The sequence below is a fragment of the Mus pahari genome, chromosome X (genome assembly GCF_900095145.1).
Source record: "Mus pahari chromosome X, PAHARI_EIJ_v1.1, whole genome shotgun sequence".
Lineage (NCBI taxonomy): Eukaryota > Metazoa > Chordata > Mammalia > Rodentia > Muridae > Mus > Mus pahari.
Window position 1 is genome coordinate 47,280,973 of NC_034613.1, and position 19,896 is coordinate 47,300,868.

Below are 19,896 nucleotides of genomic sequence, written 5' to 3' on the forward strand. Positions count from 1 at the left end.
GACAGATCAGTGTCAGCACCCCCCTCCCTTTTTTTTTTTTTTTATTAAAATGGCTCTAAGCTCTTTTGCTCTCCAGGGTGTCGTTAGGAACCCTGAAATCTGAGTTTTAAAAAATGCTTTCCCAAGAACCCCCTCCTCCCCCAGGCTTGAGAATCACTGAATGGGTAGGGGCTGTTTTAAACAAAGTTTTTCCCCCACCTGCATCAATTAATCTAAAGCTGTTGGGAAGTAGCCCTTACTTGACTCACTACTCGGGGCTCGTCCCACCCAATCCCCTAGGACCAAGAAGCTATAAGACCGGAAATAGGAGCTCTTCCAAAGCAGCTTGAAACTAGGTGGAAGTCTAGAAGAGTCCCAGCCATCCCCCCACGTCAGCATCCTTGTGGACTCTAAGAGCGGCGGGCGGCGTGGAGCCTGCTGGGAGCTGTAGTACTCAACGCGGCTGTGCGCCTGCGCCCTGGGCAGTTGCCGGTGAGCTTGGGAGAGCCGTGGGCGCAGAGGAGGTGAGTCCCGGAGCGGACAGAGGGCGTGGCTGTCCCGCGGGCGCGGGTAACGGGGCTCTTTTTGCAAGGCTGGGGCCACACAAACTGGCAAATTTCATATGTGCCCTGGGCACCAGGCCCCAGGAGCAACGAGGAGCGGCGGGCTCCTATTCGTTCAGAGACCCCGCCGCCGCTCCCTGCGACCTGGCCAGGCCTTGCTGGGAGTCCACGATGGCAGGGAGTGCCCATCTGGGTGGTCGGACATTGTCATCCTAGAGCTCTTGGACACCACTGGCATGGGGTTTTAAAACCAGCTTTCTGGCTTTTCAGGGACATGTCACGCCTGCTGTTTCCCCAAGTGCCCTCTTTTCTTAACGGTGCCTTACGGGTAGGCCCTGTGAGGGTGGATTCAGAGGCGAGCTTGGGGGCGGGGGACACTGTTCCTAAATGAAGTTTTTACCTAGAGAATCACTTCCCTGGTAGACGTGGTGGAAGGTTTTGGGTCGGTCAGGAGAGCCTTCCCTAGCCAGCTGTGAGATGGGAGAAGCTTAACTACTGGGTCCCCAGCCAACAGACTGCAGATCCTTGGATGTCCTCCAGCAACGGTTCCATGCCTGGGCTCAGGAAACTAGAAGCTTCCTAGGAAGGAGTCTTGACCAGCAATAAACTTCACTTGAGTTCTCGCCTTGTGCCAGGCGGGCTGCTATTCGCTTTCTGTGCCATTTGATCCTCGAAGGATTTTTTTTTTATGACGTTGATGCGATCATTATGTGCTTGTGGTAGACAGAGGCATTTGGGTGTGAGGACTGCACAGCAAATTATGCCTAAATACATTTGGCACAGAAGGACAGGTTACTGTTACAGTAATGGGTGATATGAAGTCAGTTTCAGTCCAGTTGACAGTGGGAAGAGGTTTCCGACTCTTTTCCTTGAATCCTCTTCAAAAACCTTAAAGAGGACAGGTATAAGAGTTGTCTATGTAGATGGGGGGGCATAGTTTATATGCATATTCAGGTCCTGAGCCCTGTATAGACATGAATATAACCAACCCTGTGACCTCAGAAATTGCACTAAAATATCTTGACACTTTTAGTTATTTCGGAAGTATCATATTGTCCCTCCTTACATTTCTTTTGAAATCTCCATATAGAAAAATTAAATGACATGGAATTAGAGTAGGAATGGAATTAAATTAAATCAGTGGGGCCTTATGAAAAGGCAGAGTTCTTACCTGTCGCTCTAAGATATTAGAGAAGTGCTTTGGTTAATGCTATTTACCGAGCCCCTCACATTTATCTGGCATATCTGAGGAAGCAAGTTGAAGTTTTGGTTAAACTTATAATACCATTTGGTGTCCTTGTCATATAGAATAGAGCTTTCTAGACATGTGACTCTAGAATTTAGAGGCTATGTGAGTTTCCTGGAGATTTTGTAAATATTTGAACTGTATCTACAATTGATTGTGCCTGTAAATGTTCTTCTGGGAAGTAAGTCCCCAACTTTGGTCTGATTCTCGAAACCCCCCAGAAAGACTGTGAGGGGCTCCTTTAAGTCTCTGTGGGAGGAAAGCCAGCTCCATTGAGCTAAGGATGGTGAGTGTGCCATGTTGTAACCATTGCTCTCTCTCCTTTTCATGTCTTCCTGTCTTCAGCTGTAAGTGGCTCCCCCAGATTATTACAGAGAGGAAAAACCTGGACTCTGAGACATAGAGCCCAGATAAACTGTAAACTTCTAGAAGAGGCGATGGCTGTGGCCCTGGGCTGTGCAATCCAGGCCTCCTTGAATCAGGGCTCTGTGCTGCAAGAGTATGACACAGACTGTGAAGTTTTCCGACAGCGTTTCAGGCAGTTCCAGTACACAGAAGCTGCCGGGCCTCATGAAGCATTCAACAAACTCTGGGAGCTTTGCTGTCAGTGGCTGAAGCCAAAGATGCGTTCTAAGGAACAAATCCTGGAACTGCTTGTGCTAGAGCAATTCCTAACTATTCTGCCCACAGAAATAGAGACCTGGGTGAGGGAACACTGCCCAGACAATAGAGAAAGAGTTGTGTCACTCATTGAAGACTTACAAAGAGAGCTTGAGATACCAGAACCACAGGTGAGAAAAAAAAATGTGGGGTCTCTGTTCTTAGGGGAGCAAAAAGAGGTACCCAGGCTGTTGGGTCTGTATCCAACATTTGGATTCTGATTCCACAGCCCCAAGACTTCTTCAGAGACTTTTCCAGTGTTCCCTTCGGCTGGAATTAGCATATGGGTCTGAGGTTCTCCAGTGTATCCGAATCACCAATGCTTGGCTCTATGGCGTGCTAACTAGCTCCTGCCACAGTATGATTGACTGTGGCCTCTAAGTCCCTACTTGTGTCTACTTTGCTAGTGAATTGCTTTTCAAAACAGAAGGAGGAGGAGAGGAAAGAGTAAGTGTGGCCCACACATTCTAAACTATTTATTATTTGGTTCTTTCCAGAATGTTCTGGCTGGCACTGAGTCAAGTAGAGTCAGGAAAGAATGCAAAGGAAGGCAACATAGTTTAGTGTCAATATGTCTGTTCTTTACTTCAGGGGAAGACATCATGAAGTGGTCACACGCCAGCCCCTCTGCTTTCAATTACTGTGTTGGGAGAGGCAGGAATTCTGACTGAAGTTCCAGGGCTTTGAGCAATGTTGTCCCCAATGGTGTGATTTTTTCAAAATGGCCAAAAAAAAAATCTGTGGTTTTCTCTGATTTGTGCAAAAGTGATAAAAATATGCAGAAGTTACTTAGTTTCTATGTGATTTGCAGGGTGTGGTTCTTGCTAGGTTCTTTTCATCTACATGTAGGTTTGAAGTAGTTTCATGTTTGAAAGAGTGTAGGAAGAGCTCTGCATTGTAAGTGGTGTACTGCCCGTCTCTGGCCCATTCAATTCCAGTAGCACTGCGTGCCAGCATTTTGCCTTCTGCTCAGAACTACCTTTTGGAAGCTTCTATTCAGGGAAGGCACAGGGCAAGCTGAACACAAAGCAGTCTTCCCATAAGGAGGTAGCAAGAGCACCTGACAGTCATAGCTAGACCTTGGAGCTTGGGATGGGGTTTGCTGGAGCTGTTGACTTCAGCCCAAGTAGTGGCTTGCATAGGAAGTCACCTGGTACTTGAATGCTTACAATATAGCCAGTGCGGCTGGAATTAGCTGTGAGTGTGAAATGCATACTCCCTGTAGAGACTTAGTACAGAGGAAGGAGCAGGTGGAATAACTCACTAGTAATTATTTGTGTTGGTTACTATTTTATATTCTGTAATAAGCACATCGTAGTATAGTCAACACACTTGCTTTGTTGTTGGTTGGTTGGTTAGTTGTTCGGGTTTTTTTGTTTGTTTGTTTGTTTTTCTTTTTATTTAATGTATCTATTCACGTTACAACCCAGTGTCAGCACTTCCTCTCCTCCCAGTAACCCTTTATGTAAGTCCTCCCCAGAGTGCCCTTAGAAAAAGCCCCTCTCTGGGTGTCAACCCCCCCCACTCCCATCCTCCCACACCTCCCACTTCCCCACCCTGCACATCAAGTTGCTGCAGGAATAGGTGCATCCTCTCCCACTGAGGCCAGACAAGGCTGTCCATCTAGGGGTGGGGAATCCACAGGCAAGCAGGTTGGCCACAGGCTCAGGGACAGCCCCTGCTCCAGTTGTTGGGGGACCCACATGAAGACCAAGTTGTTCATCTGTTACATATGTGCAGGGGCCTAGGTCCAGCCCCTGCTAGCTCTTTGGTTGGTGATTCAGTCTTTGGTAGCCCCGGGGTCCAGGTTAGTTGACTCTATTGGTCTTCCTGTGGAGTGTCTGTCCTCTTCGGATTCCACAGTCCTTCTCCCAGCTCTTCCATAAGATTCCCTGAGCTTCATCTGTTTGGCTGTGGGTTTCTGCATCTCTTTCCACTGGGTGCTGGGTGGAGCCTCTCAGGAGACAGTTATTCTAGGTTCCTGTCTGGAAGGAACCTGTCTGGAGCATCATTAATAGTGTCAGGGATTGGTGCTTGCCCACAGGATGGGTCTCAATTTGGGGCAGTCATTGGTTAGCCATTCCCTCAGACTCTGCTCTATCTTTGTCTGTCTGTCTGTCTGTCTCTCTCTCTTTCTTTCCAGTTTTTTCAAGACAGGGCTTCTCTGTGTAGCCCTGGCTGTCCTGGAACTCACTCTGTAGACCAGGCTGGCCTCGAACTCAGAAATCTGCCTGCCTCTGCCTCCCAAGTGCTGGGATTAAAGGTGTGCGCCACCACTGCCCGGCATTCCTGCATATTTCATAGACCGGACAGAGTTTGGGCCAAAGGTTTTGTGGGTGGGTTGCTGTCCTTATCTCTTCACTGGGGGTCCTGCCAGGCTACAGGAAGTGGCCACTTCAGGATCCAAATCCCCTACTGCTAGGAATTAGCTAGAGTCTTCCTCTTAGACCCTCCCCCATCCCAGGTCTCTGGCACATTCTAGAGATTGTCCCCATCCCCCAACCAATCTCCCTTCTCTCCCCTGCTCTCCCTACATATCCTCTCGCCGCTCTGATCTCCTCCCCATCCCCTCTTCCACCCTGTTCTTTCCTTCCATTGACATCCTATATCTATTTTGTATCCCTTCTGAGAAAGATTCAACCATTCTCCTTTGTGTTCTCCTTGTTATTTGGCTTCTTTGGGTCTGCTAATTAATCTGTACTTTATGGCTAATCTGCACTTGTTAGTGCGTACATACCATGCATGTCCTTCTGGGTCTGGGTTATCTCACTCAGGATGATATTTTCTAGCTCCATCCATTTGCCTGTAAAACTCAGGATGTCCTTGTTTTTAATGGCTGAGTAGTATTCCATTGTGTAGATACCACATCTTCTATATTCTCTCTTCAGTTAAAAGACATCTAGGTTGTTTCCAGTTTCTGGCTATTACAAATAAAGCTGCTATGAACATACTTGAGCAAGTGTCCTGGTGGGATGGTGGAGCATCTCTTGGGTGTATGCCCAGGAGTGGTGCAGGTGGGCCTTGAGGTAGACCTCTTCCCAGTCTTCTGAGAAACCACCAAATTGGTTTCCAGAATGGTTGTACACGGCAGCACTCCCACCAGCGGTGGAGGACTGCTCCCCTTGCTCCACCTCACCAGCATGAGCTGTCCTTTGAGTTTTTAATCGTAGCCATTCTGATGAGTGTAAGGTAGAATCTCAATCGTTTTGATTTGCATTTCCCTGATAACTAAAAAATGTCGAACATTTCTTATTTTATTTTATTTTTATTACTATTTTTTTTACAGTTCTGTTGTTACCCTCCTTCTGGTCACCCTCCCACAGTTCCTCATCCTATTCCCCCTCCCCACTTCTCCACAAAGATGTCCCCACCCCCCACCCCCACCCCACCTGACCTCTCCATTCCCTGGGGCCTCCAGTCTCTCAAAGAGGATTAGGCACAGCTTCTCTCACTGAAGCCAGACCTCCTGGGGGCCTCATATCAGGTGGTGTCTGCTGCCTGGTTGGTGGCTCAGCGTCTGAGAGATCTCAGGGGTCCAGTTTAGTTGAGACTGCTGGTTTTCCTATGGGGTCACCCTTCTCCTCAACTTCTTCCAACCTTTCCCTAATTCAACCACAGGGGTCCCCAACTTCAGTCCATTGGTTGGGTGTAAGTATCTGTGTCTGTCTCAGCTGCTCGTTGGGCCTCTCACAGGACAGCCATGTCTTTAAATGCTTCTAGGCAATTTGAGATTCCTCTGTTGATAATTCTCTGGTTAGCTCTGAACCCCACTTTTTAATTGGGTTATTTGGATTGTCTGTGTCTTCTTGAGTTCTTTATATATATTTTTATATTAGTCCTCTTTCAAATATTTCCCATTCTGTACGTTGCCATTTTGTCCTGATGACAGTGTCCTTTGCCTTACAGAATCTTTTCAGTTTCATGAAGTCCCATTTATCAACTGTTGATCTTATTAGAGCCTAATCCACTGGTGTTCTATTTGGAAAATTATCTCCTGTACTGATGAGTTCAAAGCTATTCCCCACTTTCTGTTCTAGTAGATTGAGTGTTTCTGGTTTTATGTTGAGTGCTCTGATCCATTTGGACTTGAATTTTGTGCATGATGTGGTGATAAATATGGATCTATTTGCATTCTTCTAAATGCAGACATCCAGTTAGACCAGAATCATTTGTTGAAAATGCTCTCCCTTTTCCACTGTATGGTTTTGGCTTCTTTGTTAAAAATCAAGTGTCCATATGTATATGGATTTACTTCTGGGTCTTTGATTCAATTCCATTGATCCACCTGTCTGTTTCTATACCAATACCATGCAGCTGTATGGAGGGAGGAGCAGGTAGAATAACTCACTAGTGATTATTTGTATTGGTTACTATTGAAAGCCTGGTACTTTGTATATTCCGTAATAAGCATATCCTAGTATAGTCAACACACCTGTTTTGTTGTTGTTTTGGTTGCTTAGTTGGTGGTGGTAGTTTTCCTTTTTCTTTGTTTTTTTTGTTGTTTGTTTGTTTTTTTGTTTTTCGAGACAGGGTTTCTCTGTGTAGCCCTGGCTGTCCTGGAACTCACTCTGTAGACCAGGCTGACCTCAAACTCAGATATCTGCCTGCCTCTGCCTCTGCTGGGATTAAAGGCATGCGCCACCATGCCCGGTTTTCTTTGTTTTTTTTTTTTTTTTAATGCATTGTCTACTGGAACTCCTGGGAGCTTTAAAGCTATGCGAATGCCTCGTGGTACTTGTAGGTGAGGAGTGTCTGATTTTGAAACTAGCCTTCCTTCCAGTGAAGTCCTGACTTTGGAGTGATGTGTTTTGGCCTCTCTCTCAGATTGACATGGATGACATGCTCTTGGAAGAACTGGCACCCGTTGGAACAGTACCCATGCCACCCAACTTGCACCTGGAGGAACCTTCACTCCAGGTGATGGAACCTGTTCAAGAGCCTCCAGTGCCGGATGCCTGGATTCCACAAGCTGGCCCCCAGGATCTGAACTACAGTGCTGATGCTGAATGCCAGTCCTTTCTGGACCCTGGTAAGGCAAGGGCTTTCTTTTTAGTTAGGTGTTTTTGTGTGAGAGCCAAAGAGCTCCAGCCTTTCAGTTTGAGTTAGAACTGTGAATCCCCCAATGGCACTGGCTCACTGACAAAAAAGTAGAGGGCTAGCTAGGCGTGGTGGCGCACGCCTTTAATCCCAGCACTTGGGAGGCAGAGACAGGCAGATTTCTGAGTTCGAGGCCAGCCTGGTCTACAGAGTGAGTTCCAGGACAGCCAGGGCTAAAAAGAGAAACCCTGTCTTGAAAAACCAAAAAAAAAAAAAAAATAGAGGGCTAAGAACATGAGGAGGAATCTTCTTTTAGGAGTGCAGCACACTGACTAGAATATCCTTGGAGCTTGAGCCTTGCCCAAGGGGATTTTCACCAAGGATGTGACTTTGGAAAGCCTCTCATGGGCGTTCACAGTGAGGACAAAGTTGTCCAGCAAATATTGAGCCTATGATATGAGACCCAAAGGAACATTTGCTTTTATGGTATAAAAAGCCCATGCAAGTAGATTATTTTACAACATGCTCTCTTCTGATCTTTAAAAATGATCTGGTCATTTATAGGGGGTGAAAAAAAGTCGGTGTAATAAAATCCCACACGAGTGTTTCGAGAATGTGTTGAGAGCCACTACATCAACTTAATCCAGATAAATGCTACACAAACTGATCTTTGAAGGCAACTGGCTCTGACACAGCAAGGAGCTAGGTCCAGTAGAGCAAGGCAGCTGAACGACGTAGCCTGCATGCCTTTATGTTTCCCTTCCTTTTGGGGTTCTATCACATCATTATCCATGTTCTCTGCCCCATCTCTCCCCTTGCCCCCCATTAAAGATTTGGCTCAAGTGTGGCTGGAACCGTTGTTCTCATTGGCACAGCTTCACCATGTTAGGACTTGGACTAAAATGTAGGATCCCGAGACAACAAAAGAGAAGCACAAAATGGAAATCGGTGAGAGAGACCAGAGTTACAAAACTAGCACAGAGCTGAGGCCGATAATTCCTTTTTACAACAGCCATATGTATGAATGCGACTGACACTAGGAGAACCTGTGAAGAGCCAGGACAGAATCTGGGGATGTGTTGTTACCCAAAGCAGAAAAGTAGCCTTAGCCATCCTGGAACTCAATGTCTGGTAGGCAGTTCACAAATTCCATATGTGATAAGAATGGTACACATAGGAGAGTCCCCTTCCCCCAGCTAAGAGGTGACCAGACATTAGTGTGTGTAGCACTTATCAGGATTAGGCTAATGTAGGAGGTCTCACAGAATCCTAGAAAAACTACTCCAGCTTGGAATTGTATTACATTGACATTTGTTCACCCCCTGTAAGTGACCAGATCCTCTTTAAGAATTGGAGGAGTGCATGTTGCAAAGTATTCTACTTGAATTGGGCTTTTTATACCATAAAAGGAATCAGCGCCATGGAACTCTAGGGGCAAAAAGAATACCTGTGTTTGCACTGTGGAGGGCCAACAGGAGCAGAAGAGTCAAGGTGGGGCTCGCTGAAAGGAAGAAGCAAGACTAAAGAACTGTGTAGCATGTGCGAAACATAGGTCTTGCTGACCGAGTGGTTATTGTGTAATGAACAAGAAAGGTGACGGATGCCACCAAGATTCTGGCACACAGAACCCAGACAAAGACTGGCTCATAGGTCAAAGAAAGCTGAGATTTGACCACGAGAATTTGTAGAGCTTATGTAATTTCAGAACTTATTTTATTACTTATTTGAGACAGGGTCTCACTATTCAGCTCTTCGTAGTCTAGAACTCGCTTTGTAGACCAGGCTGACCTCAAGCTCACAGAGATCCGCCTGCCTCTGCCTCCTGAGTGCTGGGATCACAATTATGCAGCACTATACTAGGCCTGAATATTTTTAAATGATGGCAAGACAGAAAAAACACCCTAAAGGCCATACTTTTACATATTTGTTAAAGCAATACTACATAATATTATCATTTATTTTCTAGTCATTGTATTACCTTCATTTTATATTCTTTTAAGAAATCTAAATTTTTCTGTATGTATATTTGTACTTAATTTTAGAATGTAGCCATCCTACTCAATTATAAATCCATATTACTCATTCTGAGTTGCATGTGATTTCTTTCTTAATATTGCAGGAAAATAATCACAGAGCAGCAATATTCACATTATCATTCATGTTCATTTTCATACTTTACTCTCTAAAGCACATTCCCATTCAGTGCATTTTAAAAAATAGATATAATTATTAATGAATTAAGTAAAAATAAAACTCAGAAGAAATTATTCTGCTTAAAATTATATAAAATGCTTTATAAAGTGATACAAGACTTATCCCATTATTTAAAATTTAATTAAAGTTTTGCTTTTTTAAAAAAGTGAAGGCATTTCAGTATTGTGTGATAGATATATTGGAAATTAAGTGAAAAATCATAAGAGAATGGCTAGTGAGAAAATAAATGTAAAAATCATATAAGAAATCAGTTGAGTCTACCTTAAAGTGCAGAACATATACCCTGTCAATAAAAAAATGACCTTTGAAAGGTCATTTATATATATATATATATATATATATATATATATATATATATATATGCCCAGCTATAGCAATGATACCTCATATAGAAGTGGAGCCTTCGTGACATGATCTTTGCCAAGTGGAGCTTAGTAAAGTGATTCTCTGAACATAGGATGAGAATGGCATACCTTCTTTCTTAAACTCTGGTTTTTTTATCCTTCATATTTCATTCCAGTATATGATTTCTCTCACATCACATTCCACAATTATAAATCACCTCTGAAGTTTAAAAGATTAAAGAAGAAAATGAATAGGGGTGTGCTTTTAAAAAAATACAGTTCCTACAAGTTGGGAATTTCAGAAGCTTTACAGTGTTTCTGACTTGGTGTCTGAGAGCTAGCAGAACACTCAATTACTTGCTAAGGGAACCTCTCCATATGTGTGTCCTCATGACAGGCAGCAGGCTTCCCTCATAGGGAAGACATGTGCCAGTGATGTTAGTAACCTGGCCACATACCTCCGCTTCTGCAATATTCTCATTAGAACAAAGTCACAGATCCAACCCACACTTAAAGGGGAAAAAGAAAAACTCACTTGATGGAAAGAAGAATGTGAAATACTTCAAGAGCTTATTTTAGAACAGCTATTCATTCATCCATTCATCCTTGAATTTAAAAATTGTATCAATTTTCAACAACAATTTAACAGGCATTTACTTATGTGGTTAGCTAGGTTTAAGCACATGATTTTGTGAGGAGCCGAAAAGTGCAAAAGCCTGTTCAGTGCATTGAATGTCCTTGCAACCTTTGGTGAAACTCAGGTGACCAAAGCTCCATAGGTTTATTGTTGATGTCTATTCTCAAGAAAGAACTACGTGCATATAGTGTTCATTAGTGTTTTCACTAAGGTTTAGAATCAGACGGTTCACTGGAGGGTTTCTGTTAAGTCTGAAGACAGTTTGCAGAATACTGTTATATTAATGATAGTACATTTGGTGGTGCCTTCACCTGAGATGTTGTTCTATTTACTTGTATTTTTCTCAGATAGTTTGAACAGTGCTTTATAGGTTTCAAAGTACAAGTTTTATCCTGAGCTTATTAAATTTATTCTTAAATTATTTTGGTCTTATTAACATTATTAATGGAATTATCTTATTCACTGTATTTTGGATTGTCCTTTGAAAATATATAGAATTATTTTGGGTATTTTTTTGTATATTGGACATGTAGCCTACAAACATACTTAGCTTGTTTATTATGATAGATTCTTTAGGGTTTTCTAGATATATAACTATGTCTCTATAATAATTTTATATTGTATACTTCAGTCTAAATGCCTGTTGTTGCTTTTGTTGGCCAGAGCCTTCAGAGCCATATTGAATAGAAGTAGTGAGACATCTTTGTCTTGTTCCTGGTCTCAGGAAGAATGCATTTGTTCTTTCATCATTACTTTGGTATTAGCTGTGGGTCTTTCATAAATATCATATATCAAGTTGAGCTAATCTTTCTATTCCCACTTTGACGTTTTTATAATTTAGGTAGCAATGTTTTGAATTTTGTCTTATTAATAAATTTCTTTTTAATTCACTATAAACTGATACCCTTTTGGTATCATTTTTGTTTTAATATCTATGTTGTCTAACTGTTTTATGATTACTATTTATAAAATATCACCTATCCCAGCACTTGGGAGGCAGAGGCAGGTGATTTCTGAGTTAGAGCCCAGCCTGGTCTATAGAGTGAGTTCCAGGACAGCCAGGGCTACAAAAAAAAGGGGAAAGAAAGAGAGAAGAAGGAAGGAAAAGGAAGGAAGGAAGGAAGGAAGGAAGGAAGGAAGGAAGGAAGGAAGGAANAAGGAAGGAAGGAAGGAAAGAAGGAAAGAAGGAAAGAAGGAAAGAAGGAAAGAAGGAAAGAAGGAAAGAAGGAAAGAAGGAAAGAAGGAAGGAGAACAAACCATACAAATAGGAATACAAACTTTGCCTGTGCATTGAATTGTTTGGTCCACTCATACTTAGTCTTCTTAGGAGTAGATGGTTGGAATTACATATGCTGTTTTAGTCTTCAGTGTCTCGTGACTCTTTCGTTCCTCTCGCTTACTGCTTTCTTTTGTGTTAGGTGAATATTTATAGTGTAACATTCTACTTGCTTTAGTGAACATTCACCATCTCTAAGTTAATTCCTCAGTAGGGGATTACAGTTTACTATTCTGCTTCAATGCATCATCAGTTCAGAGTTATACGGAAAGGAAGCATTAGCCCTATATAGGACTATAGTCTTTACTTCTGGTATTATGACCAGATTGTTATATCAAACATGTTACAAGCCCCACAATACATGCTATAATATTACCATACACAGTTTTAAGAATTTTAAAGAAACTAAAAGGATAAAGTAGATGTACATTACAGCTTTTGTTTTTTTAACATTATCATTTCTGATTTTTTTTTATTTCTTTAGATTGGATTGAGCAGGCAACTCTTGTCATTTCCTAAGCATGTATATATTTTTCTCTCATCCGCTTCATACATGCTGTTATTGACAAATAGATTGCCTTTCTACATGGCATCATGCTTGTTTTCTTAACTCTTTTGAGAGAAAAGAAGCAGAGCCTTTGATTTATAATGTCTTTCCTAATTATATAGTGACTTTTATTTGTGCTATTTTTTCACGTGGCTGTAAGTTACCATCTTGGAGCCTCTCACTTGCACACTGAAGGATAACCTTGCTATCTTTAATTATATAACTGTTTTTAGGCAAGTTGGCTAGCAGTGAATTCTGTTTTATTTCTCAGGGATATCCTTTATTGCATATTCATTTCTGATTGCATGACAGATGTGTTGAATGTAGAGCTCTTAGTTGACAGTTTTCATTTTTCTTTATATACTTAGACTGTGTTACCCCACCGCATTTTAGCCTCCCTTAGTTCTAATGAGAACTGAAATTTTCATCTCAAACTAAATTGGTATGATTAAATCTCTAACTATTTTGGGTTTAATGTCTTACTAAATTTACTCTCATGTCTCTTTAAAACTGTTATTACATTCATTCATTTATTTGTATGTATGTATATAAATATTCCTGGACCTGTCACATGTACCTGAGAAGTTGAATCTGAGTCACCAGGCTTGGCAGTAAGGGCTTTTACCTACTGAGCCCTTATACGGGCCCCAGGATGGCCAGGGCTACAAAGAGAAATCCTGTCTCAAAAAAATCAATATATATGAATGATATGCATGTGAACAGAAAAATATGTACATATTGGAATGTGGACTGTAGCCCAGGCTGACCTGGAACTCACTATGTAATCTACATTGGCTTCTAACAGCAATCTTATGTCTCAGAGTCCCAGGTGCTGCAATTGCAGTCATGAGTTGCCACAACTGGTTGGTCATTTTTACTTCATACATTTAAAAGTATCTGCTCAATTTATTTGTCCATTTATTGATTGTATTACTTATCCTTTTGTTGTTTCTCTTTTTTCCTTTTTTCTTAGTTCTTTATATACACACTGGATAGTATTCATCTCAGATGAATAGCAGAGACATTTTTTTATTTGTCTTCTTTTTATTATTATTATTTTTTTTTTTTTTTAGTATTTTGAGACAGGGTTTCTCTGTATAGCCCTGGCTGTCCTGGAACTCACTCTGTAGACCAGGCTGGCCTCGAACTCAGAAATCTGCCTGCCTCTGCCTCCCGAGTGCTGGGATTAAAGGCATGCACCACCATGCCAGGCCTTTGTCTTCTAAGCTATTAAATTACTCTGTTGTTTCCACTACTGTTCACAAGTTTTTGTTGTTTTGTTTTGTTTTGTTTTTTACATGATAGGATGCCATTGGCCAATTCTATTCTTCAAGATATTGGAGTCCTTTTCAGAAATATTTTACTGACCTATACCAGGAAGTATTTGCCATACTTTCTTCTAGTAGTTTAAAGGAGTCGGATTTGACATTAAGGTCTTTGATATTTTTTTGAGATGGTTTCCCTGTGAGCTCTTATGGCCCTCTAGTGTTCTCTTTATTCAGGACTGCCTTGACTCTTTTATTTTTTGTACTTCTATATGAACTTTTGGGGAGTTGACTTCTAATTCTATGAAAATGTAACTTGAATTTTAAAGATTGCATTTAATCAGAAGGCTACTTTGGCTAACAGTGCCATATACTAGAAGACTGAGGGGCTTCCTGCATTTACAAATTGGCAGAATTAAAATTGTAAAAATGTCATAGAAATTATGTGGTTGTACTTAGAGTGTCAGGCAGAAACACACCTGGCAGTTAATTTGGGTTATTTTTTAAATGCCCTATCTGAACTTCTGATGATACATAAAGTCTACTTTTTGTTGCTGCCAACTAAGTTCAATAAAATGGAAATGTTTCTAAGAAGGATCGAGTGAATTTATTCCAGCAAACAACTTTCTAACACCTATGTCTACATCACTCTTCTCTGATACGTGTTTATACTACTCTTCTTTGACATGTATGTTTACACTAGTCTACTTTGGTGTATATATTTACACTACTCTTCTTCAACATGTATGTTTACACTACTCTTCTTTGACATGTATGTTTATACCACTCTTCTATGATGTGTATGTTTGCACCACTCTTCTTGACATATGTTTATACCACTCTTCTTTGATACATGTGTTTAGATTGGTCTTCTTTAAGCAATCAATAGCAGTATTTCCCAGCTTTTGGTATACCAACATTCTATAAAGCTTTGCTCCATGTTTTAGCTCTAGCATACATAAATGTTTTGTCACAATTAAGTCCAGAACTAACTTAGCACATCGGTCTGGCACACATTGATCCACTCACCTGAAAGTGCAGAAGGATGGCCTTCTCCATTGCTGTTTTGTCCTTCTCTTTAAGAAATGCCTCTTATAAGTGATTCCAGATGAAGGAACAGTGATGAGGAGGAAGGAGGCGTGTGTCCATGCAATTAGCCTCTCTTCCAGAAAACCCCTTGGTGACCCACATTGTCATGCTTCTTCCCTTTTGCTTCCATGACCAGGTTATCAGTTACCAAAGCTTGACATGAACTTCCCATTGGATCATAGAGAAGAACCATGGGTAAAAGACTTAGAGGATCCCAAAGAAATGAAACAACTACTTGATTCCAAGATTGGTAAGTAATGATTCCTGTATATTCTTAGGGAGGTGGGAAAGAATCAACAGTAACTGAAAGCGGAGCTCGGAGCTATGTTCAGGAGTTTCAATACTCACTACTGCTCTCCTTCACTTCCCTGCCCTCACACAGTGACATCTTTAGTCTCCATTTCTTCTCAGGTTTTGAGATGGGGATAGAAAATGAAGAAGATACTTCAAAGGAGAAAAAACTGGAAACTTTGTACCCATTTGTTGTAACTTTAGAAGGGAATGCTCTCCATGGTCCCATTTTGCAGAAAGACTATGTGCAGTTAGAAAATCAATGGGAAACATCCCCCGAGGACTTACAGACAGACCTAACAAAACTCGTAGATCCTAAGAACCCCACTCTAGCAGAGACACCTGAGAGCCCCAGCCTGGAAGAACCTCTCACCCCGAAGCCTCCAAAGAAAAAGAGTCCTGGGGACAAACCTCACCGATGTCCCCAGTGTGGCAAATGTTTCGCTCGGAAGTCACAACTTACGGGGCACCAGCGAATTCATTCAGGAGAGGAACCTCACAAGTGCCCTGAATGCGGAAAAAGGTTCCTGCGTAGCTCTGACCTTTACAGACACCAACGACTTCACACAGGAGAAAGACCCTATGAATGCACTGTATGTAAAAAGCGATTCACCAGGCGCTCACACCTTCTTGGGCACCAGAGAACCCATTCTGAAGAAGAAACATATAAATGTCTTGAGTGTGGAAAAACCTTTTGTCATGGATCGAGTCTTAAAAGACATCTAAAAACTCATACAGGTGAAAAGCCTCATAGATGTCCTAACTGTGGGAAAAGTTTTAGTCGCCTGACGGCACTTACCTTGCACCAGAGAACACACACGGAAGAAAGACCTTTTAAATGTAGTTACTGTGGGAAAAGCTTTAGGCAGAGACCAAGCCTTGTAATTCATTTAAGAATCCATACAGGGGAGAAGCCATACAAGTGTACTCATTGTTCTAAAAGCTTCCGGCAGAGAGCGGGCCTTATTATGCACCAGGTCACACACTTTAGAGGACTTCTTTAAGGACTGTGAAGGGACGCAGGTTCTATCAATGTTAACACTAGCTCAGAAACAGTATAGGCTGCAGTGGCTCTTTATCTTAGAAGCCTTTTGTCTGAACTTGTAAGTGCAGCTTTGAGGGGTGCTATTTTAAAAAATAAACCATCTTTCAAGGTATATGAGTTCTAGAGTGTCCACATGTTCTCACAGTTTCTCTAAATTTAGTATCTTCTGTCTTTTTCTATTGTTTAATTGCAGTGGAAAGGTTTGGTTCCAAGCCAACCATATGATAAGCATAAGCACAAAGCATATAAACAGTGCAGTCGTTTATAGGTAGGATCAATTAATGAATGAGTACTGGTGATGGTTACAGTCCTACCACACTTGTTTTCCTGTATAATTATGAAAGCAGCCAGTAGATAGATGTGCCCCAAGTGGCAAGAAATGAGCCAGTGAATTTTGTCAACACATTAAAAATTTGTTTCAGGGGGAGCAGGGTGAAGAGGATGTCATTGGTCTAGCGAACAGGCTTGTTTCCATTTACAGTTTTATGCTTAGAGAAGTTGGGATCTTAAGTTTGGGATTTTGTGGAGTTTGCTGGTCTGCTTAGTTGGCTGTCTGTGGTGATGGTGATTAGTGTGTGGTGACTAGAGTGGAGTGTTCTCTTTCTAACTGTATGCTAGGTCTAGCAGAAGTAATTTGCAGTTGATGTTGTACAAGTAGTCTCTGACTGTGTTTAGATGGACTGAAGAACAAGTCTGCATGGATTTTCATCCTGCTTCAGGATTCTCTTCAGTTTATTTCAATGCTTTTGAAATTTTATCCATTCTCCAAGTCGTTGTTTTTCTAAGTAGTGTCATAGAATACTTTGTCCTGCAAGATGTTCTGCAAATAATTTTGGGCATTGCTTCTAGCTGTTTGTCCTTCCTAGAATCATGATGCTCATCAGCATATGAACCCCTCCCTGGGAAGGTCTTAGTTTAGAAGGGAGGCTCCTCTTGTAGCTCAGTGCTTTCCAACTTTATTTGACCCTAGACCATTTTTCATGTACACATAGTAATAACTTGCAGTTGTATTCTGCAAGTATCCCTTGGGATGCACTGCTTTAAGCCAGTATGTCTATAGCTATCAGTGTAGTCCTGTCACTCTAAACCTAGTTATTTCTAGTTTCAATGATTTTATGAAAAAATATTTGAAGATACACTTGTTTTGTATTATATACACATCATTTCAAGGACATTAAAAATCACTAAGTCACAAAATTTGTGGGTTACTTAGTGATTTGTAGCCTTTTAATTATACTTAGACACACACATCATTTGAAGGAGGTGAAGATCACTAATTCACATAATTTATGAATTATACAGTGATTTTTAACCTTTTGAATTTTACTTTATAATCTCTCTCACACACACATACACACACAGAGTTGGTACTTATATAAGTGTTCTCATGTAATCATAGTAACAACTCAGATCTCATAGTAAGGGAGAAAATCCTCATTGAGCTTAGTCCTTGTTATTAGATACAAGAAATGGGACATTCAAGTATATTCCCTTTATGGAGATACACAGTCATCTTTAAAGTATAACTAAGGAAGTTCTTGGGAGTAACTGTAAGTATTTGGCGGGTATGTATTATGTTCCTAACTTGTCCTGTCCTAGTTACACAACATAATTCATATGTAAGGCTCATAAAGAGTTTATAATATCTCTACTTAAACAAGAGTTGGGAAACAAATGGAGAACAATACAAGAGAGAGCTTGTGACTAAGTGCCAAATCATATAAAGTGCCAGAGCCAGGATGTGTCTTTTTTCTTGGCATCCAGGTCCCTGTATGATGCTGCTAATAATTCTGGGATTAAAATTAGACCCCAGTAACATGGGAGGAGTCTGAATGTAGAGATTAAAAATACAGAATGTAATGGCTTCTCTTTCTCTCTTGTGGAATTGCATTCAAACCAGAACAGTGCCTTAGAATGGATGTGCCCAACTGCTCTGTATTTATACACGATTTTAATAAAGTGGAAATGTATATATACTCTTCCTGATTCTTTTGCATTAAATAATAATTTGGGGGGCTGGCAAGATGGTTCATCAGGTAAGAGCAATGACTGATCTTCTGAAGGTCCTGAGTTCAAATCCTAGCAACCACAGGGTGGCTCACAACCATCCATAATGAGATCTGATGCCCTCTTCTGGTGTGTCTGAAGACAGCTACAGTGAACTTATGTATAATAATAAATAAATCTTTTGGCCTGAGTGAGTGGAGTTGAGCCAACCAGAGTGAGCGGGGCTGACCGGAGTGAGCAGAGGTCCTAAAATTCAATTCCGATCATCTACATGAAGGCTCACAGTGTACTCACATACATAAAATTAAAAACAAAATTATTTGGACAACTTAGAGCTACTTCCCTAAGCATGACAACAAGCAGCCCAATAGACATCTATATGACTACCCCGAATTGAAATCACTTTTCAGACTGCAACCCTAGTGCTGTGGTAAGGCATTACTTTAGCATTTCACACGGGCATCTTTAGCTAGCCTGATTAATGGCAATCATAATATGAACTGTATCCCTCCCTCCATCTATATCATGAGTACATTTATACAGGGTAAAAACATCTTATATTCACCTCTTTGTTACTTAATGTGCCCTGTATAAAATAAAACCATTAATAACCATTCATGGCATTAAGTCAAAAGGCATGTGAAGTAATTCTTAGATGCAGGTTACATTGTTAGTACATTACATTACATACATATGCCTAATTGGGGCATATACAGGACTTACCTCCTATCATAAAGAGTTATAAGCAGGAATCACCTCATAAGTATCAGAAAGATTAATTGAAATACATTATATTCAGGTCCTACACAGTATCGCATTAATAAATATCTGACATATTGCACTTTATTTCTTTTTAGTGTAATAATAAAAGCACGTGGGTTTGTGTATTTTCTCTTAAGTAAATGATTTTGATCACAGTCTATAATTTTTATACATAATTTTCTTTCTTTTTTTCTGGTTTTTCAAGACAGGGTTTCTCTGTATAGCCCTGGCTGTCCTGGAACTCACTTTGTAGACCAGACTGGCCTGGAACTCAGAAATCCGCCTGCCTCTGCCTCTCAAGTGCTGGGATTAAAGGCGTGCACCACCACGCCCGGCTCCATAATTTTCTTGATTATAAAATTGTCATGATAATTTTCATTCGATTTTCCCCTTTTAGCCATTTTCAGTTTTATGTTTGCCATTTTCAGTTTTAATTTTTGGTTTTGCTGTATTGTAACTGAAAAATAGGTTTCTTTCTATTGCTAGTTTAAAACCTCTTTTTGCTTGTTTGTTTGTTTGTTTGTTGGGTTGGTTTTTTGTTTGTTTGTTTTTATTTTTTTTGGAGACAGGGTTTCTCTGTGTAGCCCTGGCTGTCCTGGAACTCAGTCTGTAGACCAGGCTGGCCTCGAACTCAGAAATCTGCCTGCCTCTGCCTCCCAAGTGCTAGGATTAAAGGTGTGTGCCACCACTGCCCAGCTTAAACATCATTTTTTAAAGACTTGAATTTATAAAATATGGTAAGCATCCTAAAAGCTAGAGAATACAGGAATGCCATTTATGGGCATACTGTTTAGAGTCCTGGCCTTCCCCCCCACCCCCACCCCCCACCCCCGACACACACACACCATGCTTTACTATCATCTCTCTGGAACAGGAACATAGAGATTGGGTTGTTCCCAATTCTGTCTCCATGAATGTCACCTTCCCTTGGTTA

The 19,896-nt window shown here is 41.2% G+C and overlaps 1 protein-coding gene across 2 annotated transcripts; it reads left to right on the top strand.

The window, feature by feature from the left end:
* The first annotated feature begins 460 nt into the window (after nt 1-460).
* Znf449 (zinc finger protein 449) lies at nt 461-18,167 on the top strand. 2 transcript variants are annotated; one of them, XM_021188104.1, is made up of 5 exons: nt 461-503; nt 2,134-2,579; nt 7,273-7,477; nt 14,994-15,107; nt 15,269-18,167. In XM_021188104.1, exons 2-5 carry the CDS (start codon nt 2,226-2,228, stop codon nt 16,150-16,152), a joined length of 1,557 nt encoding a protein of 518 aa, XP_021043763.1. In that variant the 5' UTR covers nt 461-503; nt 2,134-2,225; the 3' UTR covers nt 16,153-18,167. The 2 variants fall into 2 exon arrangements, with proteins under 2 accessions (XP_021043763.1, XP_029390455.1); XM_029534595.1 differs by lacking the exon at nt 2,134-2,579 and having other exon boundaries at nt 467-503.
* The last annotated feature ends 1,729 nt before the right edge of the window (nt 18,168-19,896 follow it).